Here is a 25024-nt window from a genome sequence, read left to right as displayed (position 1 = left end):
TAATATAAATATATTTAATTCCTTACCTGTGTTACATCTTTGATTATTAAAAACAAAAGATTCAAGGAGAATTTTTTTCCTCCCACCACCTAGATGCTGTTGACATTTTGCACTTCATTCAGTTAGATCGGTCAGTTTCACTTTCTGTTTCTAGTCAGTTTCACTTCCCGGTTCTTATGCACCAGACCCACCACTCCTGGGTTTGGCTTTCTAACACTGCTGGGGAATGTTTACAGTTTTAAATCATTTTGAAAATAATTTCATGACAATATTTCCATTCTGACCAGGGCTGGCTCCAGGCACCAGCCCAGCAAGCAGGTGCTTGGGGCGGCCAACGGAGAGGGGCAGCACGTCCAGCTCTTCGGCGGCGGGTCCCTCACCCCCTTTCGGAGCGAAGGACCAGCCGCCGAATACTGACGTGGTGGCGCTAGAGCTGATCGCCCCCCTCCCTTTTTTTTTTTTCCTGCTTGGGGCGGCAAAAACCCTGCAGCCGGCCCTGATTCTGACTATGGTTTGGCAAAGCCATTAACACACTCTGCGTCTGGCATCCAGTACAACTTGACAGCCAACCCTAAAGAGAGTTTGCTCTCTGTTTAGCAAGGTAAATGCCATGGCTTCAGTTCCGTCATGACTGCCAGGCAGGACTCTGCACATAAATCCCATTTCGCCTCACTTTTGATTGAAGAATCGCAGACTTGACTCAAATCCCTTATCAAGAGCCAAATTTCACACACAATTGGTTTTCAAGGCAGCATTTGATGAACTTCAAAAGAAGTGATCCATGCTCTTTCCCATATTCCACCTTTGTGTGTGTGCTGGCTAACACAGCTACAGTAAAGAGGCAAAACTAACAAATACCACAAAAGATTAGGGATTGAGCCAAAGCCCACTAAAATCTAGGGGAGTCTTTTCTCTGGCTGCAACAGATTTTAGAACAGGCAAAATTGTGAAAAAGCGAAATAGCCCCATACCTGCTTCATCTCAGTGAGAGAAGGGAGAAATGACAGTCACAAAGGAAAAGTGCCTAGACTTTCATTTGTGTCCCAACTGCGATGTGTGGAAAGAGAGACCCAGTGTGGGGGGAGTGGGAGGAGGAGTCGACGGAGAAAATAAATATTGACATTTGGGAGAGGGGGAAAAAATGCATCACTGATCTGCTCGATTTCTGGGCTTTTCTACTATAATGTAGGATTTTGGTTTAAAGCCTCTTGCACTGAAAAAATGCCAACGGTAGCTCCTACTCTGTGCAAGCACCTCATTTTCTGTCATTATCGCTCCTTTGGAGGAAATTAACGTGCAGTCTTTAAAAAAAAAATACTGCTTCTACACAACAACAAAGAATTAAGGAGAAGGTCTCCCTTGTTCTCCTAGACTGCTTCACTTTGTGCTTTACTATTTACAATCCAGCATTCTTTGCTGCTTCTTCAAACTTCAATTCTTCAAGCTGAGCTGCTTGACCTGTGACTGTGAAACACCGGTTACCAGGCCACTGCTGATTGTGACTTCCCTTCCCCACCACCAGTTAAAGGGTTAACACAAACTACACCACCTGTTCTCAGTGGCGGGCACTTCAGCTGGACCAGGGGGATGAGCCAGGTGGTGAGTGCTCTCTACTAGCCATCAGGGGATCGAGATTCTTCATGGAGACTGACTTATGAAGTACCAACTAGGGGTCTATTTAAGGTCTTCACTCCGGTCAGGAGCATCTGGGGAGATTTCTCTGGGGAAGGACTGCGGTATAGGCCATAAAACTTGCCAAGGGTTTTGCTCTGAGCACTTTCTATCATATATTTCATATGATCCCTGCATGCCTCCTGCTATTCTGGGGGAGGGCGTGAAAGTGATTCGGCCAACCTGATTCCTTCCGCTGGTTCCGAACACACTCTGGGAGCAGCACCTTCCCTCCTGCAAGGAAGCTCTGAACAGCCCTCTATCCAATTAGCGAAAACTTCATTAGCCAGAAAAAGAAATGCCATGTCACAAGAACTTCACAACATAGTTTTAGACAAGTTCAGCTAATAATCGCTGCACCAAGGGGAAGAGTTGAATGGAGGGGGAAGATCAGGTCCATGCCCCGCCTGTCTCCCCCAGTGTCCAAGATGTCACCTCAATATTTCATCAGATTCGGCCAAAATGTTCCCGTTTCAATGCACAAGTTAGTCCCGCTCGTGTCCTGGAAGAAATACATACAACCCCCCAAAATACACGAAAGAGACAAAAAGAGGACTTTCTACATATTTACAAAATCTGCCCCAGCCTCACTGTCCAGAGTATGTCAGGAGCCAGCAACCAGAACAATAGAAGGGGTCTCTGCATGCTCAATAGTTCCACAGAGCGTTCCCCCATCCCAGACAGCGTGAATACCACCCATCGCAGACAGGAGCACTGCGGGGGGAGGGTGTCATGCCACGGGCCTTTAATTCCTCAGTCCATGCGTAGCCTCATGTCCCGATGATCCATGGGGGCGACACCCTCGTTGGAGTAACCGTTTTCAGAACATAACGACAGCTCATCTGCATTCTCCACGCCGTTGTTTATTTCTGGGGGAGGGGAAAGACAAATGAAGACATCATTCAAGTGCTGCCAATCACTGGAGTCCCCAGCCGCATCTTATTCAAATGCACTCCCTAGAGGCCGATCCGCCGGAGTCAATGGAAGTTCATGGAGCTCAGGACCTGGTTAGAGGTGGCTCAGCACCTCAGGCCCCAAGGTTCTCTCATTTTTAGACAAGCAAACTGAGGCACAGAGAAGTGAATTGCATCTCACCCCCTCCCCCACAAAAACAAAATTCACACAGCGAGTCAGTGGCAGAATATATGGGCCTGATTCTGACCCCGCAGTGATTTTACACCAGGGTGATTCCACTGCCTTCAGTGGAAGTACACTGGATTTATATCAATATAAGATTGGGATCAGGCCCCTCCTCCTACGGCAGCCACAGAGGTGGGTGAGGTAATATTTATTTTGGACCAACTTCTGCTGGTGAGAGAGCCAAGCTTCCAGGCTACCCAGAGCTCTGCTTCAGGTCATAACACAAAGTCCGCAAAGGTACTCGAGTACCTTTTCCAAAGTACCTCTGGGCCCCATGAGCTGTGAGACCTGAAGCAGAGCGCTCTGGAGCTCGAAAGCTGGTCTCTCTCGCCAGCAGAAGTCGGACCAATAAAAAGGTCTCACCTCACCCACCTTCCGGCTCTAATATCCTGGGGCCGACAGGGCTACAACCACCCGGCCTGCAGCTCAACCGAGACAATCCTGTGGCAAGTGCACCCCCTGCTGGGAAGACAATGACATGCCAATGAAAATAAAAAGTTAGTGGAAGGTGAATGGGGGGCGGGGGGGAAGAGCATGTGCTTAAGTGGTCATTAGTCCCCTAGAGCGGAGCCCCTTCAGAACCTTCACCCATAGGACAGAGCAGGGGTCGGCAACCTTTGAGAAGTGCGGTGCCGAGTCTTCATTTGTTCACTCTGATTTAAGGTTTCGCGTGCCGGTCATACATTTGAACGTTTTTAGAAGGTCTCTTTCTATAAGTCTATAATATGCAACTAAACTATTGTATGTAAAGTAAATAAGGTTTTTAAAATGTTTAAGAAGCTTCATTTAAAAATTAAATTAAAATGCAGAGCCCCCCCGGACTGGTGGCCAGAACCCGGGCAGTGAGAGTGCCACTGAAAATCAGCTCATGTGCCGCCTTCAGCACGCGTACCATAGGTTGCCTACCCCTAGGATAGAGCCAGCTAATGTCCTGTGTGCGAGCACTCAGCTCGTCTTACCTTCCAAAGAACTACTGTCTTTAATAAGGGGTGGGGGTGGGGAAAGGGGGCAACGAATCAGGTCAATTTCAGATGCCATCTAGTGGCTAGAACCTGCAAGATAGTTTAATGAGGCAAGGTTAAACAGAAGAAATGGACTCGAATTTTCAAACAGGTTAGCGCTCGGGATCGCAGTTAAAGATGGAATAGATCCAGCAGCTCACGAAGTCCATGAGCGTTCCAGCGCAGGGCACAGCCCCCTCTGGATGGCGGGTGCATCAGATGTTATACCGACGCACTATGATCTTAACAGTAAGGCCAAGCATCGCTTTCTTACTCTGCTGATATTTAAAGAGGTGACTGCAATTATGGTGGAAACAAAACTGTCTGACCCTGCTGAGCGCCTGCTACACACGCCCTAAAAGGGACAATCAGCCCATTACACAGTTCACCATTTACTTCCCTCTTCCCTACCACTAAGAGTTGTGAGTGCTCCTCCCAGTGCACTCCATTCTCCTTTCACCTGAGAGCAGCGTGAGGCTGCCAGCCGGCTCTCGCTTGAGAGAAGGGAGCTTCTACATTTAAACCCCTGTTGGCCTTCAGATCCCTCCTCAAAAGTCTCCTTTGCCATGATTCCTACAGAACACTTTCTCAATGGCAAGGTTGCTGGCGTGTGGAGACCACCGCCTATCATGCGGGTCGGTATGTATCACCTCTGTTTCCTTCCTTCCCACCTGTCTGTCTCCATCTGTCTTTTGCCTTGTACTTGGATCGTCAGCTCTGTGGGGCAGGGACAGTTTTTTTCATTCTATGTTTGTACAGAGCCTAGCACAATGGAGTCCTGGCCCATGACTCAGGCTCCTAGCTGTTACAGGAATACAAAAATATCACCACCACTGAAGATTACTTTCAATATCCAACTTGGTACATTTCTTAATGCTCCAATACTAACAACGGCCCAAAGCCTCGCGATTTTGTAAACACTCAAAATCCCTGGGGTTTGCCTCACTTCCTAGTCAGTTACCCCAGCTGTGTCTGGACAGATCCTACACTGATCTACGAGATCAGGGTCCTGCCTGTGGTTCATGGACCTTTCCTGACAAAGCAGTAGCTTCAGTTATTATTATGCATCCTCCCACTACCATATTGAGGCCCGACCCTGCAAGCCTGACTCCCACCTCAATATCAGTGGTCATGTGTGAGTGAGGACTGCAGGGCCAGATCCTGTCCAGTGCTGAGAGAATCACTAGGAGGCTGGTTGGCTTGCACAGATCCCAGCACAGATTTTCAGTTATTTAGATTTGATTTTTTCTTCCCTTCCTCTGCCTCCTCTAAGCAGAGAGCTGCCTCCTTTCTCCACAGCCAATACACAGGTCAGCTCTCTGCTTAGATCTGTGGTGCTATCCACAATATCTCTAGTTCAGGGAGTGGGGGCAGTGGAGGTACTGGAACAAAAGGCTCCATTATCTAACTGATGGCGAGATAAGAGCAGAACTCCTCCCTCTGACCCTGGCTTTCCTTACAGACACTCCGAGGATCTCGCTCTCAGGCGGCCATACCTGAAAAGATCAATTTCTCCTTCATGATTTTGACGTCCCTGCTGGATCTGCGGACAGCAGCACTGAGCATGATTTGCTCCGGGTTGTAAGTCCTTATGCTTCCCAGACGCCATCTGCAGCAGAAAAGAGGGATGTAAAGCTCTGTCCTCAAAAGGTTTATCTTCTAATGGCCTAAGAGGCTCTCTAAGCAAGCAGCCACTGACAAATGCCGTCACAAACCCCGTCGACCCAATATGGCTTTATTCCACTAGAGTTCCTGGGCCCTGGTGTTAGGCAGCGATGGTTTGATTTTCTGAGGTGCACAGCAGCTCATTATCTCTGAAAATCAGGCAGTCCAACAAATGAAACCATTTATGTGAAAGTGCCTTGGTCTCCCCCCCCCCCTTGTTAAATGTATACAGACTAATTACAGGAGGAAAATGTTCAGTAGTAATGCCTGTTTCAGACAAATCAGAGACATGCATAAGGAAGACATCAGTACTAGGTGCTTCAGAGGAAGGTGCAAGCAAACCCAAAGTGGGTTGTTATGGAATGACCTGGTCCCAAGAAAAAAAGTTTCTTCCTGACCCCCTACTAGAGAATGGCTTATGCCCTGAAGCATGAGTATTTGTAGCCTTTTCCAAAGCTCAGAAGGATTTTTTCAAATCCTTACTACTGTAACTCTGCATATTATTATCCATATACAACACAGACCAGGTGGTTTGAGAGATAGGTTTGAATACTGCACAGCAAGAAGTGTTGTGATTTGGTCACATTAGTGACTGTGCTCTGATGAGGGGGACAGAGTCAGGTAACCGAGACCCAACATTTTTGGGTTTGGGGAATTAATTCTATTAATTTTTTTCTCTGTTTTTAAAGTGTCAATGAAATTAAACATCCTCCTGAAGCTTCTGCCACACAGAACATTGGCAGAACAATGAAATCCAGCAAGGTGACTTGACCATAAAAGTGAATCTGTCTAGGGCCGAGGTTCATTGTCCAAACCAAAGAAACGGAAAAAGTAAAAAGCACAGTGAAACGTACAGCAGATTTTTAAAAATTTACTTTTAATCAGCTAAAGAATTGGTACCAACACAGGGAAGGACTTTGTCTTTTTTCCTTTTTAGCCTGGAAGTGTCCTTTGAACACTTGGGCAATTACATTTCAGAGCTATTGGATACTTCAGCCCTAAAAGCACACAGTGATGAGCTAGGCTGAACCTACACTGATGAAGGCAAGGATGAGGCAGCCATGAGGCGGAGCAGGTAAAGGTGCTGCACTGGGTGCCAGGAAACCAGATTCTGTCCCCAGATCTCACGCTGATGTACTAGGCATCCCTGGACATCTGTACTCCTCTTCCCCTCCATTCCTTTGGCTTGTTGGTTTAGATTGGACTCTCTCCCACTAGGGGTATGTACAGGGCCTTGCACCACACGGCCTCAATCCAAATTGGGGCCACTGGGTACTACTAGAATATAAATACCAATGGGTGCTTCTATTTAGGCTGCATTCTAGACTCTCTAGACAACACCTTTATGTCAGAGGAACTTCATCCTACTGCCTTTCCTGAAGTGAACATCTCCGTGTTACAAATAAATCAGCTGCCAAGAGAATACTTGGGGCAGAAATCCTGCTAAACTGTTTCAGGTGCAAAGTGGACACTTGTTTTGCATTGTTTTTTAGATTTTAGGGTCAATTTCTGCCTTTGAATATGAGGGTGTGATTCCCACCAAGGTGGGGTCCCACTCTCTTCCCTGTGTGGGAAGTATATCAGGTTCTAGCTTCCAGTAAAGGATCTCAGCTAGTTCTCCCTTCTTTACATAGTAACAAAGAGATCAGTAACTTTATGTTGACACTTCATCAAGATATAGGATCAGTGCAAACTGAAAGAGTTGATGCAAGCCTGTCAGGTTTCCAGTTATCTGGCGCCACCCAGTGGAACATCAAGGGAAATCACTACTACCTCATGCAAGGAATCCATTTGCTAGGCATTTAGCACCTACTGCAAAGTGCTGAACTTCTCACCCGAGTTAAGGGTACTCAGCCCTTCACAGAGTCAGGCCCACCCAAAAGGTTCTAGGAATACTCAGGCAGAAATCCACCCTGTGCAGCCTTTCTGCGCTGCCTCGTTAGCCTTGACCCCGCCCCCCACTTGGTAAGGCAACTCCCATCTTTTCACGTGCTGTACTGTTTATACTGCTTATTGTATTTTTCACTCCATGCGTCCGATGAAATGGGTTTTAGCCCATGAAAGCTTATGCCCAAATAAATTTGTTAGTCTCTAAGGTGCCACAAGGATTCCTTGTTTTTGCTGATACAGACTAACACGGCTACCCCTCTGAAACCTATAAAACACTCTAATGCACATACCTCCTGGGGGCGTGTTCTGCTCTATCTAGGGGCACCGAGACCACTTAGAGAGAGGGATAAAATGAGTCTGCTCTACAGCCTTAGCAAACAGCCAGTTGGCTTCTAGCTCATGCAGTAGAGGCTCCTGCACTAAGCTTCCCAGGTTCGATCCGGTCTGCTGACAACAGGGGTCTCTTGGCATTACAACAGCAGGCAGGAGATTGCTCTTTACAAGGGAGAGGAAAAAAGCATGTGATGGACAAAGCTACGCTGGGCTGACAGAGCCAAGGCATGCACAGCAGCAACCCGGATGAGGCAAGAGAAGGTGGAGCAGAGCTTGCTACATACACATCTTCCTGAATGCTCTCAGAGGCTGTCCCAAGGTGAGCCATTAACTGACTTTGAAGAAAAAAGTTTATGCCATCAGCGCCCAACCCAATGAAGGGCAGAGGGTCCTCATCTCCCACGGAAATCAGCATTGCAGCTACTCAACATGTTGCAGGATCAGGCTCTCTGCAGTCATGGCCCATAATGAAATGGTCTGCTGTGAAGTTCTGTCCTATACGGTTCTCAGATACTTGCAACATTCTGGCTGGTGTGCAGGACTAGAACTAGGTCGGGGTGTCCCATCCCTACAGGAAAGGCCCAGCAGAACAAGTTATTTTAGGCCGTGACTGAGGTTTGGTTCAGATACACAGAGCCCAAGTGGAGAGGTGACTGAATATAAGAGCGGGGAATCTGCTGGCAGGATGTTCTGTGAGCAGCCCTCAGCTTAGGAACTCATTGCCTCGTGGGTCTGAAATAGCTGCAACCTAGTGACTTCAAGGGCAGGTTGCTTCACCCCCTCCCTGGCTTTTGGGGGGTGGAGGCGAATTAGGAGGGTAATAATGCTTACCCAGGCAAGACTCCCAAGGATTGCAGTGGTCCCTGTGTTTTGCCTGGATGAGGAGTGCTAAACAGGGCCCAGAGTCTGCAGACTGCAGGCAATGTTAAGTGTGACGTATTAATGGCAACCACTCTATTTCCATCATCTCTTACCACCCGGATTTTCAGGATAATGCAAAGAACTAGCTACATGTTCAATTAGGCCCAACTCAAAGCATGGCTTGAATGAACCAGTGCAAAGGACAGTTGAAAACAAGACAGAATCCTAATGTTGAATATAATCATTCCTACAAATCCAAGACTTTAAAAATAAAATAAAATAAAATGGGGTAGGTGCTTTTTACTTTTAGACTGAATTGAAAATAACACATTGGTTTGGGTCAGGGTCCTGTGGGTTTCAATCCCAGATGAAATACTATATACAGAGTTTTCAACATTTAATATATGCCTGGAATCCAGAATTCCTATTTAAAAAAAAAAATCCAGTGAGCATTTAACATGTCTAGTCTGATCACCTTGGCTAGGAAAGGCCACAGAAATACATGTCCGTTTCTCAATGATGTTGCTGTGAACCGAGCCTGTGTACCTGGGGAAGAATTTGCTCCAGAGTAGTAACATTCCCATAACGTTCACTGTATTTTTTCGCTAGCAAAGTACCATTTTAAAAGGCATCAGTACAAGGCAGCTTCAGATAACAACAGATCCAGTTATTCTGCAGATTGAGGACAACAGTGCAAGTCGTCGCGTACCTTCTAGCAGGCAATACTTACAAATGGCAAACGCTCGAATTCAAAGGAGGGGAAATAAAAAAGGAGAGACACACAAATTGGGACATTTATCAGTAATACAATCTCATTGCTCAGAGCTAAACGTATGGAGAAGGTTACACACAAAGAGTTTGGTTCAAACATAGAAATAAAAGTGGTGAAGGCTTTACTGCAGAGTGAGGACAGATTTCAAATAGTCCCTAAAGGCAGAAGAAACTGAAACAGCCAATACAATAAACAATCAAAAGAGTATTTCAGGGAGCCTGAAATCCAGTGTCCTGGGGTCTTGAGTCTCTTCCAACCTACACTGGCAAAATGCCATTGACTTCAGTGGATTTACTCCTGGTTTATAGTGGCGTAAGAAAGAGGAGAATCTTGAGAGATTCTGAGCTCAGAACAATGCAGCAGCTGATGGCCAAATCTGTTACTACCCCTCCCTCCCCGCTGATATCTTATCGTTGCCAAGACAATCGTGAAAAGCGAAAGCCAGCACTTGGACTATGACGCTGCGTTTTGCCTTGGACAGCAGATACACGACGCTTTGAGGAGATAGTGCGGTGAGCTGCGCACACCACAAGCCAGACTGCGATCTGGGACACATCAGGAGAACTGTGGAGTAACTCACAATTATGCTGATGTAACTGAGAACAGAATCTGGCTCAGAAGATTTGCCAAGAACTATGGTCAGCTTTCGCAGGTCACTCAGTGCACCACAACTCCTTCCCACTTCTCAAAGGGTAACTGACATTTTGCCATGAAGGGCTAAAAACCCCTGAAATATTGTATATAGATTCTGAAGCCAAATTTGATAACTTGGAAAGGACTAAATAGAGCAGACTGGACTATAAAAAACCCTGCCTGGAGGGTGATCTTGCAGTGGGATATTTCTACTGGAGAGCACCATGATTTCCCGGAGGTTACCTAGTTAAAAGGTGCTCAGGTATCTAGAATAACACTCCTGCAAATGGAAGTGGCTTGTACCATTGGCGTGGAATGTCCAAGCGTCTCTAGAAGGGTCAGTTGGACGTGGCAGGGGAGGCCGCCTAGTTTTAGTAACTATTGAATAAGTTACGACTCAGACTCTCAGCGAGACAGTCGTGGTTATTTGTGGAGCTGTGGCGATTAAAGCATCATTCAGGGGCTGTTCCGTATTATCCCAGTCTGCAGTGAAGCCCTAGCAGAAAGAAAGAGGAAGGTGGAATGAGAAGAGGAGGAGGAAAGCACCAGAATTACCTGATCATGTGATAGCTGTGAGATGCCAGAATGCAGCAGAGAGAAAGAGGAGGAACATGCACAATAGTCAGAGCAGTAAAAGAATAAACAAGGCAAGAAGGCAAAAAAGATCAGTTAGAACAGGGGTGGGCAAACTATGGCCCGGGGGCCGCATCCGGCCCTTCAGATGTTTTAATCTGGCCCTCGAGCTCCTGCCGGGTAGCAGGGTCTGGGGCTTGCTCCGCTCCAGCCAGGGAGTGGGTGCGGGGGCATGCCCGACTCTGCGCATGCTGTGGCTCCGCGCAGCTCCCGGAAGCAGCAGCATGCCTCCCCTCCGGCTCCTACACGTAGGGGCAGCCAGAGGGTTCCGCATGCTGCTCCTGCCCCAAGCGCTGCCCCTGCAACTCTCATTGGCCGGAAACTGAGGCCAATGGAAGCTGTGGGGGTGGTGCCTATGGAAGGGGCAACACACAGAGCCACCTGGCCGTGCCTCCGCATAGGAGCCGGAGCGGGGACATGCTGCTGCTTCTCAGAGCTGCTTGAGGTAAGCACTGCCCGGAGCCTGCACCCTTGACCCCTTCCCGTGCTCCAGTCCCCTGCCCCAGCACTGATCCCCCTTCCACCCTCTGAATCCCTCGGTACCAGCCCGGAACACCCTCCTACACCCCCAACCCCTCATACCCAGACCCACCCCAGAGCCCACACCCCCAGATGGAGCCCTCACCCTCACCCTGCACCCCAACCCCCTGCCCCAGCCTGGAGCCACCTCCCGCACCCTGAACTCCTCATTTCTGGCCCCACCCCAGAGCCCTCACTCCCTCCTGTACCCCAACCCCCAATTTCGTGAGCATTCATGGCCCGCCATACAATTTCCATACCCAGATGTGGCCCTTGGGCCAAAAAGTTTGCCCGCCCCTGGGTTAGAAAGTCATCTCAATTGGTACTTCCCCACTTGCGAGACCACAGAGACTCGCCATCTTGTCACTAGGGCGGAGGCTGAACAGTAGAGTAATTTGTAGCCCTGCTCTGGAATGCAGGAAAGCCATTCCCAGGGGGTAGGATGAGCACATCGAAGATGTGGCTCCCTTCCAACCCATCCTTGGGGTGAAGGAAGTAACTGATTTGCCCAGCAAGACGTGCAAAGAATCCACAAGGGTCAGATTCTGAGCCTGTCTCGCAGGAGCTGAATCACTGCAGCCAGCAGAGAGAGAGAATGATTCAGCTGGGATTGGTTTCTGAACTCCCCAAATGCAGCACCAACACTTCTGCACAGCAGAGAAAGGCACGAGGCATGGGAATGGCTCCCTCCGAGTGACACCCACGGGGCAGAGTGTGGGTTCCCAGTCCCACGTTTGTAAAGCCCTTGGCTTTAGTGACAGCACCTGGAATTTGTGGTGTTGCATTTTTCTTCACTTTTTTTTTGTTGGAAGTCTTTAAGAGAGACAAAGAGATGCTTTGGAGGGTAACGTGCTGGCTATGGGAGGTTTTAATACTCACCTGTAACTGATTGACCCTGCAAACTACACGCCTCTGGGTAATTACACTAATAGGCTCAGACACATTGTGAGCTACAGGGTAAATACAAGGGATTGAAATTCAGCCCTAGGGAAAGCAGGTCCTACCGAAGAGAACTGCAAGTGTCCCTGCTTGCACCAAATTTGAATTTGTATATGGTCACCAGGAGTATTTCTGAGTTCTTACCACCACCTAGCACAGTGGGGATTTCAGGCACTTACATAATAATAATTCTACCACTCCCTCAATGTCTGTTCATTTCACCTCTCACCATGCTCTTTACATTCCTTTTCCGGCCATTTTAAAATCCATGATTGCTGGAAATTATCCCTGTCTCTCCACACTCTCAGAAGCCTGGGCAACTATTTAAACAGCCCAGTTTTTAAGGGGCTGTTAAATACACCTCTACCCTGATATAACGCAACCCGGTATAACACGAATTCAGATATAATGCGGTAAAGCAGTGCTCCGGGGGGGCGGGCTCTGCGCTCCGGCGGATCAAAGCAAGTTCACTATAACGCGGTTTCACCTATAACACAGTAAGTTTTTTGGCTCCTGAGGACAGCGTTATATCAGGGTAGAGGTGTAAATACATAAATTCAGACTGTCTTAAGATGCAGATTCTTGGAAGGGATTCAGAGGAATTGCTGTAGAACTGCTTTAAGGAAAGACCTGAATACTCTGAAAGGAAAGGTCTCTGGTCAAATGGTTGCCGCTCCTGCCTTAAAATTCCCAAACAAGAGAGCAAGTCAGACAGTCACACCCTTGTGACTGATCCAGGGTGCTCAATGCATTTCTTTGTCTGGGGTAAGGGTTTATGTGATTTGTCTGATTCACCTGCAATTTAAGAAATCACAGTTTAGTCCCATTTTAAATTTTATGGCTTGTGTTATGCAGACTAGATGACCATAAGAGTCCCTTCCTGGCCTCACAATCTATTTTATTCAAAAGATAGTCAAAATTCTGATAATTTTACAGATGTACTTTTGGTTTCTGGGAAATTTCCTAACGTGATATGAGGATATTGAATCAAACTGTTGGTCAGTTACACTTATGCCACAACAATGAAGTCAGTGAACAAAACTCACTGCCGGCATAACTCCGCTGCCTTGGAGTTACCCGTTATGAATCTGGGTTACTGAATTCAGCGGATGGCAAAGGTATAAGAGAGATGAACGAGGCCAGTTAGATGCAGTACAACGGCTCTAGCTTCTGGCATGGAGTCCAGTCGGTAAGTGGGGTTCTCAACAGCTGCAGACACTCTACTGTAACACATTACAAAAATAGCAAGGTAATTATCCGCACAGGGAATTAGTCACAAAGCAACTTAGTCAGGGCAACGTGACATTGCAATCACTAGCTCGCGAAGCTGAAGCGGATGTTTCATGGGCGACTGCTGTGCCTAATGCCAGGATGTTTGTGGTAATAATCAGGATGGAAATTACAGCCCATTCAGTACATACACTGTGGTGGCTTAGATGTGCCAAACAGAAGGTTACAAAGAGAAATTCAGAAAAGAAGAAGGTGGAGTTTTAAAATGACACATTTCCTTAGGCAGACACTGCTGTCTTCCTGTCCTCAGGGTGTATCTATTTCTGAGTCCAGGTTTTCCCAGGACAGCCAGGTCACATTGTCATAACTGGTGATGAAAAGTTCCTCTTTGGAAGAAAGGCAAGTTTCAGGGGATGTGCCAGGGTTCCCCCCCAGGATAAACAAAGGAGAGCATGGCGTGGGTGACTGATACTTGTAACAAGGTTCCAAAAACATGTTAAACATTCCCCTACCCTGCCATTATGAATTCCTAATGCAAACAAGTAGGTTTACTTGCAACTTGACAAAAAATTAGATCTTCATCCTATGAGCAAGTGGGGTACTCTAGTTTGTGTTCTGCATTTGTTTCCATACTTAAAGATATTTAATCCTCAGATAAACCAAGGAACCAAATGCAACCTTAGCTATGGGATCTTTAATGAAGTTTCCAGTACCAGCTAGCAGAAGTTATTGCTCCCTCTGTCCGTTAGAGAAGGGTCGGGAACCTTTCTCCACACGTTAAGATAAACCTGAACTGTAAAGCCATTAGGTGATCGGCGAAGTTACGACAATCTCATGCTTTTCTGCTTCCAAACTGAACATTGCAATTTTAAAACACCGCAACTATTAGAGGTTTCTTCGCATTCTAACTCATTCCCATGACAGGAGAATCTCTGGAGCTGCTGAGAATTCCTCATACAAACTCTGAAGTATTTTAAGGTTTTTCCTGGTGGTGCCTGTTTCTCTTAAGCATTGACAGTTCTCTCCTGCACACATTTTTTAGTGTCACAGCAAGAACCACACCAAGTGTGAACCACCCCCCCTTTTCAGAAGTCCTCGTTCTTCACAATCTTTATATCTCATGTAGCAGCTTCAGTCACCTGCTTATAACTGAGGGGGGTAGCTGAGGGGATAAGTAAATTGGGACTGGGGGTGATTATAAGTGTCATTATAAGCAAGGGTTCTAGAGTATACTGCATCTCCCTTTTATCTCCACACCCTTGAGATGAACACACACCACAAATACATGAGAGTTGATCTGTAATAATGCTACTTACTTCTGGAATATAAAAACTCCTACAATGATGGTAAATGAAATGAGATCAGCTGTTATCCAGATTAGATTGTACTCATCTGGAGGCTGGAAGACAAAAAGACAAGCACACGTTATACCTTCCAGTTTGTACAAATTTGGAGAGCGTTCAATCCTAAATAGATCGTCGTATACAGAAATATCACAAATTTCATGACACAGACATGTGCCCTGTAGATGGACCAAACCTTCTTTTTACCCTAGCCACACCTGAGCAAGCAGGATTTTGGATCCCAGTTCATCTGGATCCCCAAGCTACCCTTGTTTTTTTACTTTTAAAGACCACCACATTGCCAGGAAAGACCTGCAAAGCCGCATCCATTCTAACCCTCTTTTCGCATGCTCTCAGTGTTCTCAACACTCACCTTTTGGGCTGAAAATGTCCATGTCTTGTCTCTCGCTCTGAAGAGGAGATTAAACTACCTTTGGTTATTTCTGAGTTTATGGGGGACTGAAAAAATACACTCAAGAAATTCTCTACCCAGACTTTGATCTGAACTTTTTACTACAGCGGGTACAGCTCAGGTTTTAAACTTGGCCTGGACACACTCCCCATTGAGGAGCAAGGCCCTGATTCAGCTAAGCACTTCAATCCCTTTAACAATCTGGGCCTAAGTGTAGCTGGGCTCAGCGCTGCAATGCCTAACTGATTTAGGAGCCAAAGCTCATTTTCAAAAGGGATTTAGTCACTAAGAAGCCAAAATCCTGCCAACTGTCAATGGGATTGTGGCTCCTCAACACCTAAATCCCTTTTGAAAATGAGATTTAGGCTCCTAAACCAGTTTGATGTTGCAATGCTGAGGGCAGTGATGCCTAAACACCTTTACAAATCCAGGCCCAAGCATGTTTTTATATTTCAGTGGCAGATCCACAGCTGGTAAAAATGGTCATAGCTCCATTCACTTCAGTGAAGCTATGATCATTAACACCAGTTAAAGATCTGTCCCTAAGAATGCAAGTAGTCCCATGAACCTCATGTGCTTTACTGAAGGGGGGTGGAAGGGCTTTGCCAAGTGGAGAGAATCTAGCTTTAACTAAAAAGTCAAGTGATCGAAAAATGACTTAAGGTTATGCTCAGAGGGCAGCTATACCTATCAATGTACCTCTGCTCTGCTCACACAGCCCTGCAGATATGACCATCTCCAAGAAAGCAAAGGGTCGCCCTTTGCTGAGCCCAATCACCTTGCTAAGTCCCCAGTTCAGCAGTGCACTAATAAACACAAGATGTGAGAGAGTCATTGGGACTTTATAAATGCTAATACTAGTAAACGCAAACCACTTTTTTCTATTCTAATGCAAAAAAAATAATAATAATTGGAGATATACCAATCTCCTAGAACTGGAAGGGACCTTGAAAGGTCATCGAGTCCAGCCCCCTGCCTTCACTAGCAGGACCAATTTTTGCCCCAGATCCCTAAGTGGCCCCCTCAAGGACTGAACTCATAACCCTGGGTTTAGCAGGCCAATGCTCAAACCACTGAGCTATCCCTCCCCCCTGCTCATGCAATGTTAGGGTTACCTGGAAGAAAAACAGAACACAGAAGGTAAGAGAGTTCAATCTATTTAGCTTAAGAAAGAGAAGGTTAAGGGGTGAGTAGACAACTGTCTGTAAGTATTTACATGGGTAACAAATATTTAGAAATGGGCTCATCAATCTAGCAGAGAAAGGTTGAACTGATCCAATGGCTGGAAGTTCAAATTCAGACTGGTAATAAGGCATACATTTTTAACAGTGAGGGTAATTAACCACTGGAACAATTTACCAAGGGTCATGGGGCATTCCCCATCAATGACAATTTATAAATCAAGATTGGATGCTTTTCTAAGAGATTTGCTCTAGGAATTATTTGGGTGGGGGTGGTCCGTGGCCTATGTTATATAGATCAGATTATCACAATGGTCCCTTGGAATCTATAATTCCTTCAGCAATGCTTATTCTATCTCCTTGCATGTAACAGCTTCTATTCCTGTTTATCTGTCTCAGGGTGGCTGAGTATAGCACATTTTATATTGTAAAAAGCGTATCATAACTTGGCACATCCTGTTAGTTTTATCTAACGTTTCTGATGGAGTTTTAAATCTTTGCATTTAACAACTGTGAAACAATGACATTGTAATAAATCAGTATTTAAATGTTTGAACTTACTCATCTATCTATATACATTAACTATATTTAAACAAACATCACAGACGTGACCTCTCATTTGAGCAGGTCAAAACATTTTAACTAAAAATTTCTGGACAAAATATAGGGTTTTGATGAAAGAATTTATTTTATTTTTTTTTTGACGGGAAAAAGTTGATTGACTATATTTTCCAATTTTTTGACAGGAAAATTCAAAGCAAAACATTTAATTTTGAATCAACATTTCCAAAATGTCAACATTTCAAAACTAAATGTTTCGATCAAAAAATGCCCAGTTTTTCATCAGGGCATTCCCAAATTTAAGGTGTTTTTTTTTGGTAACTTTTCATTCCATGAGAAAATTTTTGATATTATGAACAACAAAATGTTGAAATATCAGACTTCCCCATGGGATGAAAGTTCTGTTTTCTGAACAGCACTCTCTCTCAACTGGAATAAAATACTAGCTTTAGAAGTTAAGACAGGATTATTTCTGTAAAGAAAAAACTAGGTGTTTTAATTCACATACGCTATGAGTGACAGCATTTGCAACACACCAACGAACCGAAATCTCCCCACAACTCCTAAATGCTGAGCACTGCTGGGAAAGGGGCACGGGAAATAAACACATCTGTTCTGCAGAGATACACAAAACTGAGGCCTTTTCTACACTACAGGGGCAGATCGATCTAAGTTACTAAACTTCAGCTATGTGAATATTGTAGTTGAAGTCAACGTACTTAGATCTACTTACCGCGGGGTCCACACTATGCCATGTCGACTAGAGACACTCTCCCATCGACTCCCCTTGTGCTTCTTGTTCAGGTGGAGTACAGGAGTTGATGGGAGAGTGATCGGTGGTCGATTTAGCGGGTCTTCACTAGACTTGCTAAATCAACCACTGATGCATCGATCACCACACGTCAAACTCCGGGTAAGTGTAGACAAGCCCTGAGCTCAGTTGGTTCAAGACTTGCGCAGTCATCCATCAGATCTCACCGTTTGACTTGTATTGACAGTTTCACTATAGGAAGCCATTCATTAGAAGCCCTGTGCTCACAAGAGGATATTTTTGACCTGAACACTGGACCTGTTCTGTTGATGAGCTCTCCAAACACTAATCACTCAAACTTAGTATTAGTTCAGTGCAGTGCTCATCAAGGTATATTCAAACACCGGCTCCTCTCTCCGGGGGAAAGTTTTCAAAGGCATCAATAGGAATTAGGCACCCAACTTGTTGATTTTCCATGGGAGTTGGGTGTGTGTCTGTCCCATTTGCCTTTGAAAATCTCCTCTTATAATGATATATTGTAGGCTAGTACAGTTGCTGCACCATAGAAAAGACTATCATTTTCAGAGCCACTCGCACAGGAAATGTAGTTTGAAATGGAAAGCTGCATGTATATAATTGCAAAGACCAGTCGCACTGCAGAAATCTCTCCTTCACATGCTTGGCAGCAGGAATGACAGGCCTAAAGTACCTGCTAAAATAGCAGCCCTGGAAATATTTTAGCATGGCTTCTGTGCAGCTGAACTGAATCTGCATTTTGGACTTGGAATTATTAATACCAGGAACTGGCTGATGAAAAGAATCAGCAAGAGCATGAGTGAGCATATCTGTCAGCAAGAAGCCTCAGTTACCACAGAGACTGATGCAGCTGGCACTGATTTACCATAGCAGCCAATGGAAATGACATGCCTATTCATCCTTAAAGTGCAACAAAGCCCCTGGGGTCACCTGAGGGCCATAAAGAAATGTGCCTTGGAGATCATCACTTTTCAGCAAGAATGAAAGGTTTGCTTTGGCTCCCAGACTGAAATCAATTCTGAAAGAGTCAGATTTAGTCAGAACAGAATTCAGAGGGTATGAATCACACATGGTCCTGACACTTACAGTACGAAGGGAGTTTTATGGTGAACAGCAGCCTATTATACATTAGTAGGCACTGACAAATGGGTTAATCTGAGAGACTGAATAAAGGGAAGATTGGACCAAACTCCATCTGTGATGCACACACAGTTCCCACAGAGCTCAGCGAGAGCCAGAGGTTACATCAAAGGGAAGAATTTAGAAGACGGGACATATTTTTCTCACCAGACTTGTTCTTTGCAATACACCTGTTTTTATCTCTCCATTTCTTGTGCAGCAAGAGGGGGAGGGATAGCTCAGTGGTTTGAGCATTGGCCTGCTAAACCCAGAGTTGTGAGTTAAATCCTTGAGGGGGCCACTTAGGGATCTGGGGCAAAAATCTGTCTGGGGATTAGCCCTGCTTTGAGCAGGGGGTGGGACTAGATGACCTCCTGAGGTCCCTTCCAATCCTGATATTCTATGATTCTAAATGTGGCTTTAGCTCATTTACTTTCTTGTTACAGGCAATACTGATGAGGGAAACTCATTTTTATTGTTCTCCATGGTGATGACTTGAGAGATATTGTGGCCTAGCGCTGGACTGTCAGGAGACCTGGGCTTGATTCCTGGTTCCTCCCCAAACTGTGTGTCTGACCTTTGGCAAGTCACCTTTCCTCTTTGTCTTAGTTTATGGGACTAATGACATTGCCCCTCCTCTCTAAAGTACTCTGTGGATGAACAGTGCTCTATAAGAGAGCTCAATATATTAAGACAGGTCTCACTGTATTTTTCTAAACCCTGATGTTTGAAGCTGAACCACTGGTTAACTTTTTAAAATAATTAATCCGATTCTGTTTCTAAGTGACCGGCTGAGCCAGCCTTGCCTCTGTTCCCATTTCAATGGCCCGACACCTGTGAAAAGTCAGTGAAAAGAGTACTTTGAATGAATGATTGAGGATTACATTGCATCATTCATCCAGGGGGAGCCCAAATAACTTTACAGCAATTGTTCCAACCGCCACCAAAATGTCACTAAAATTCTTGTGTGAATAAGGATACATAATAGGAAGTGTAAGAGACTGTAGCCCGTTGAAATTTCTAGAGGGAACTTAGGAAGGCAGAACATAATCACACCAGTTAGAATCTGGCCAGGCATCAGACTAAGACAATACCACCAATAACTCACGTGAGAATGGTATGGGAACTACAGCAATTGCAAAGAGGACACTACGTTTTAGGACTCTTCTGAAAGACTGTCTCCAGGAGCCCAGCATCCCTCTAGCTTATAGAGGGGGCTGATTCAGAACTTGCTCACAAAGGAGGCAGTGAGAGCTGGCGGACAGGGCACTGCACTGGAACTCGGTATACCTAGTTCTATTCCTGGCTCTGCCACTGGCCTGTTGGTGGCCATGGGCAAGTCACGTCCCTGTGCCTCAGTTTCCCCATCTGTAAAATGGGAATAATACTGCTGAACTCTTTTTAAATCATTTTGAGATCTACTGATGAAAGGTGTGATAGAAGTGCTAGATAATATTATTATAAATCATGCAAATACTTACCAGCCACTACCCTGCTTTAATAGTAAGACATGTTGTCACATTGCAGCACAAGGTGGTAAGAACATAAGAATGGCGATACTGGGTCACACCAGTGGTCCATCTAGCCCAGTATCCTGTCTTCCGACAGTAGCCAATACCAGGTGCTTCAGAGGGAATGAACAGAACAGGGCAATCATCAAGTGATCCATCCCCTATTGTCCACTCCCAGCTTCTAGCAAACAAAGGCTTGGGACATTCAGAGCATGGGGTTGCATCCCTGCCCATCCTGGCTAATAGCCATTGATGGACCTATCCTCCACCTTTCTAGTTCTTTTGGGAACCCTATTATAGTTTTAACCTTCACAACATCCCCTAGCAAAGCGTTTCACAGGTTGACTGCGCGTTGTGTGAAGAAGTACCTTCCTTTTGTTGGTTTTAAACGCAGCCTATTAATTTCATTGGGTGACCCTGGGTTCATGTGTTGTGTGAAGGGGTAAATAACACTTCCCTATTCACTTTCTCCACACCAGTCATGATTGTATAGATCTCTATCATATTCCCTGTTAGGGCTCATCTACACTACCAGGACAAGGATGGTGTCCCTAGTTTTCTGTTTGCCAGAAGCTGGGAATTGGTGACAGGGGATGGATCACTTGATGATTACCTGTTGCGCTCATTCCCTCTGAAGCACCTGGCACTGGCCACTGTCAGAAGACAGGATACTGGGCTAGATGGACCTTTGGTCTGACCCACTATGGCCATTCTTATGTTATGTTCTTATGCTCTTACCACTTAAGTTGATGCAAGTTGCATCATTCAGGGGTGTGAAACCCCCCACCTTCACCCCCCGAGCAACATAACTTATATCGACTTAATGCAGTGTGTACATTGCATTATGTCAGCAGGAGATGTTCTCCCACCGACACAGCTTCCACCTCTCATTGAGATGAATTACGTCAACGCTCCAAATCAGATGCATTGATCACAACTGCGCCGATTGGTTGTGTGGTAGTGAAGACAAGCCCCAAGTCTTCGCTTGTTGAAGCTAAACTGTCCCAGTCTTTTTAGTCTCTCCTCATGTCGGAGCTGTTCCATACCCCTATTCATTTTTGCTGCCTTTCTCTGTACCTTTTCCAATTCTAATGTAACTTTTGTGAGATGGGGTGACCAGAACTGCAGGCAGTATTCAAGAGGTGGGTGTACCATGGATTTATATAGTGGTATTATGATATTTTCTGTCCTGTTATCTATCCCTTTCCTAATGGTTCCTAACCTTGTATGTTTTTTGATTACTGCTGCACACTGAGCGGATATTTTCAGAGAACTATCCAGGATGACCCCAAGATCTTTTTCTTGAGTGGTAGCAGCTAATTAAACCCCATCATTTAGTATGTGTAGCTGGGATTATGTTTTCCTCTGTACATTACTTTGCATTTATCAACACTGAATTTCATCTGCCAGTCTGTTGCTCAGTCATGCAATTTTGTGAGATTCTTTTGTAACGCTTCACAGTCAGCTTTGGACTTATCTTGAATAGTTTTCTATCATCTGCAAACTTTGCCACCTCACTGCTTATCCCTTTTTCCAGATCATTTATGAATATGTTGAACAGCACTGGACTCAGTACAGCTCGCTGGGGGACCCCACTATTTACCTCTCTCCATTGTGAAAATAGCCCATTTATTTCTAACCTTCGTTTCCTGCCTTTTAACCAGTTAGTGATCCATGAGAGGATCTTCCTTCTTATCCCATGACTGCCTACTTTGCTTACGAGCCACTGGTAAGAGACCTTGTCAAAGGCTTTCTTAAAGTCCAAGTACACAACATCTACTGGATCATCTTTGTCCACATATTTGTTGACTCCCCTCAAAGAATTCTAATAGATTGGTGAGGCATGATTTCCCTTTACAGAAGCTGTGTTGACTCTTCCAACGTGTTGTGGTCATGTAGGTGTCTGATAATTCTGTTCTTTACTATAGTTTCAACCAATTTGCCTGGTAGAGACGTTAGGCTTACTGGCCTGTAACTGCCAAGATTGTCTCTGGAGCCTTTTTAAAAAAAACCCACCATCACATTAGCTATCCTCCAGTCATGTGGTACTGGGGCTGATTTCAGTGATAGGTTACATATCACAGTTAGTAGGTCTGCAGTTTCATATTTAAGTTCCTTCACAACTCTTGGGGGAATACCATCTGGCCCTGGTGACTTATTACTGTTTCTAATTTGTTGAAAAGCCTCCTCTATTGACACGTCAATCTGGGTCAGTTCTTCAGATTTGTCACCTAAAGAATGACTCAGATGTGGGAATCCCCCTGGCATCCTCTGCAGTGAAGACTGATGCAAATAATTCATTTAGCTTCTCTGAAATGGTCTTGTCTTCTCTGAGTGCTCCTTTAGTCCAGTGGCTCCACTGACTGTTTGACAGGCTTCCTGCTTTCTGATGTACTTAAAAAAAAATTGGCTGTTCGTTTGTGTGTCTTTTTTCTTAATTGCTCTTCAAATTCTTTTTCATCCTGCCTAATTATACTTTCACACATGCCAGAGTATTTTCCTTAGTAGGATTTGACTTCAAATTTTTAAACTATGTCTGATCTTCCAGCTGCTTCTTTTACTCTTGTGTAGCCAGGGTGGCTTTTTTTTTTTGGTCCTCATACTCTTTTGTTTGTTTGTTTTTTTATTTAGGGGTACACATTGCTTTAGCCTCTATTACGGTGTTTTTAAAAAGTTGCCCTGCAGCTTGCAGGCATTTTACTCTTGTTGCTGTTCTTTTTAACGTCTATTTAACTAGCCTTCTCAATTTGCGTAGTTTCCTTTTTTGAAGCTATATATTTGTGTGGAGGGTTTCTTTGGGATCCCCCCCCAGGTATGTTATATTGAATTATAGTATGGTCATTATTACAGAGTTCAGCTATATTCACCTCTTGGACCAGATCCTGTGTGCCTCTTACAGTAACTGCCCTCACCTTGTTCGTTCCAGAACTAGCTGGTCCAAAAATTGCTCCAAGATTGAGCTGCAGATAGCGTCCAAGACATTGCAGTGTCATGGATTCATGGAGCAGGATCAGAAAGGGCTTCTTGGGTCAGTACTAGATAATCTCCAGCCCTGCAATGGTGCACGAGACTTCATTTTTTAAAGAAACCCCCACCCCCCTGGATATTTAACTGTCTTGACTTGCTTTAAGAATCCCTAGACATGGCAACCTCACATCATTTCAGTTTCATGTTAGCTTTCTCAAGCTTCAAAGATCCAAATAAATGGACATGCGAATTCTTGATGGTCCATTGTCTGCTCAGGGGCCGACAGGGCCAGTCTTCATTATCTACCCCCCCCCATGCAGTGGAGGGATAATCACAGACAAGAGTCGATTATATTGGTGAGGAGGCAGCAAAAATGAGATTCGCAATCTGCCCTGAAGTGCTGAAGCTGACTCAGCTTGTTCAAAGTTTCAGCCCTTTCTGAGCGTGCTCACTATTGCTGGAACTGTGACAGCTGCTACAATGGACAGTCCCTTCCCAACACACCCCCACCAGTTGCTCTAGGAACACATGGGGGGCAGGGATTGCACAACGTAGTCTCCACAACCCCTACCACCCTGCTCTAGTTGTCCATAAGGAGACAGGGCCAAGCTGGTGTTGCAGGGAGTCCTGAAGCCCCTGCCACCCATCTCTCCCCTGACTGATGCCTGCCCACCCACAGCTGGAACTACATGAGGGACCAGAACTCTGCTCCCATCCACCAGCCAGAGGAGTCCCGCTCTGTCACTCCTACCACCAGCTGAGGAGACTGTCCACCTCAGAAACCAAAGGGAGCCCATTCCCCAACTGACCACCCAGCTCATCTGAAGAGGGGATCCACTTTCCACGTAACATCCCATAGACAGACTTAGGGAAAACCCACCCTTGCCACCATCACCACCGCTGCTGCTAGGAACAGCTGCCAGATAGGGGTGCCACATAGGGGTACCTCAATGTGGTATTGGTGAGAGGGAGCATGGCGTGTTGAAGGATACTAAGCCAGGGGGGCATGGAGTGGAAGAACTGACTGATTTGAATAGGAGAAGAGTAAGAAGACAGTTTTGCTGAGGGAAGAGGGAAAAGTATCCAAGCCAGGGAATCTTGTAGGTCTGAGACGGAACATGTCTGAAGAAGTCTCTCATTAAAATTTTGGTAGCATGCTGCTGAAACTACCTCTCTAATGTATGGCTTTTACAGGCCAGAGCTGCCTCGAACACACCCAGAAAGCTGTCCCTGTTTTTTAAAGGGATCACAGTGGAGACGAATCTTATGTACCGTATGGATATTTCACATGTGGTCTTGCTTACCATTAGCCAAACGGGAAAAGGCACCTTGCTAAGGATTTGTGAGCTATCAGACGTGACAGACTGAACGCCAGCACACCACAGGATAGAGAACAGCCATGGTTCATTCACAACGTAGAGATTAACGCTCAGGTTCGCGGCGGTGTATTCCCTGCCGAGAAAGATAACGGAGCGGAAGGTTAGTATCTCTGTAAGTACAGCATACAGAAGACACAAAATACTATGTGCTATGCATGGGTGATTCACGTGAAATAAATACAAAGGGAGATTAGAGTCATCTGACAAAACAGCATGCTTTTTAATATTGGCCAGATTGCCAATTTGGTGAAGTAGGTCATTTGGAAATGCAAGATCTCGTCCGGCCTTAAAACCTATTAAACCACTATTTTGATCTTAAAAGCTTTATTCACTCACCAGAGCAGATTCTGGCTTAGATATACATAATTCGCTCACCCCACATGGTGGTATGCTGGACACATTTTTAAAAAGTGTCCCTAATTACGGTGATGTAAAATTAACAGCCACCTCAGAAGCCTATAATACTGAAAGGGCAAG

General features: G+C 45.4%; 1 protein-coding gene across 5 annotated transcripts in view; it reads right to left on the bottom strand.

Moving 5' to 3' along the window:
• The window catches only part of GDPD5 (glycerophosphodiester phosphodiesterase domain containing 5), a 318308-nt gene continuing 293284 nt past the window's right edge, over positions 1 to 25024 (bottom strand). For 4 of the 5 annotated variants that reach the window (XM_039496991.1, XM_039496989.1, XM_039496992.1 and 1 more), the window contains 4 exons: positions 24473 to 24620; positions 14604 to 14686; positions 5309 to 5421; positions 1 to 2540 (listed from right to left, as the gene is read on the bottom strand). In XM_039496991.1, the coding sequence (XP_039352925.1) occupies positions 2425 to 2540; positions 5309 to 5421; positions 14604 to 14686; positions 24473 to 24620 (460 nt within the window). In that variant the 3' untranslated portion in view covers positions 1 to 2424. Of the gene's footprint in view, positions 2541 to 3770; positions 3864 to 5308; positions 5422 to 14603; positions 14687 to 24472; positions 24621 to 25024 lie in introns of all 5 variants that reach the window. The other variant, XR_005587466.1, reaches the window with a different exon arrangement.

This window comes from Mauremys reevesii, linkage group 1, assembly GCF_016161935.1.
Source record: "Mauremys reevesii isolate NIE-2019 linkage group 1, ASM1616193v1, whole genome shotgun sequence".
In the NCBI taxonomy this organism is placed as follows: domain Eukaryota; kingdom Metazoa; phylum Chordata; order Testudines; family Geoemydidae; genus Mauremys; species Mauremys reevesii.
This window is presented reverse-complemented; position numbering and strand designations above follow the sequence as displayed.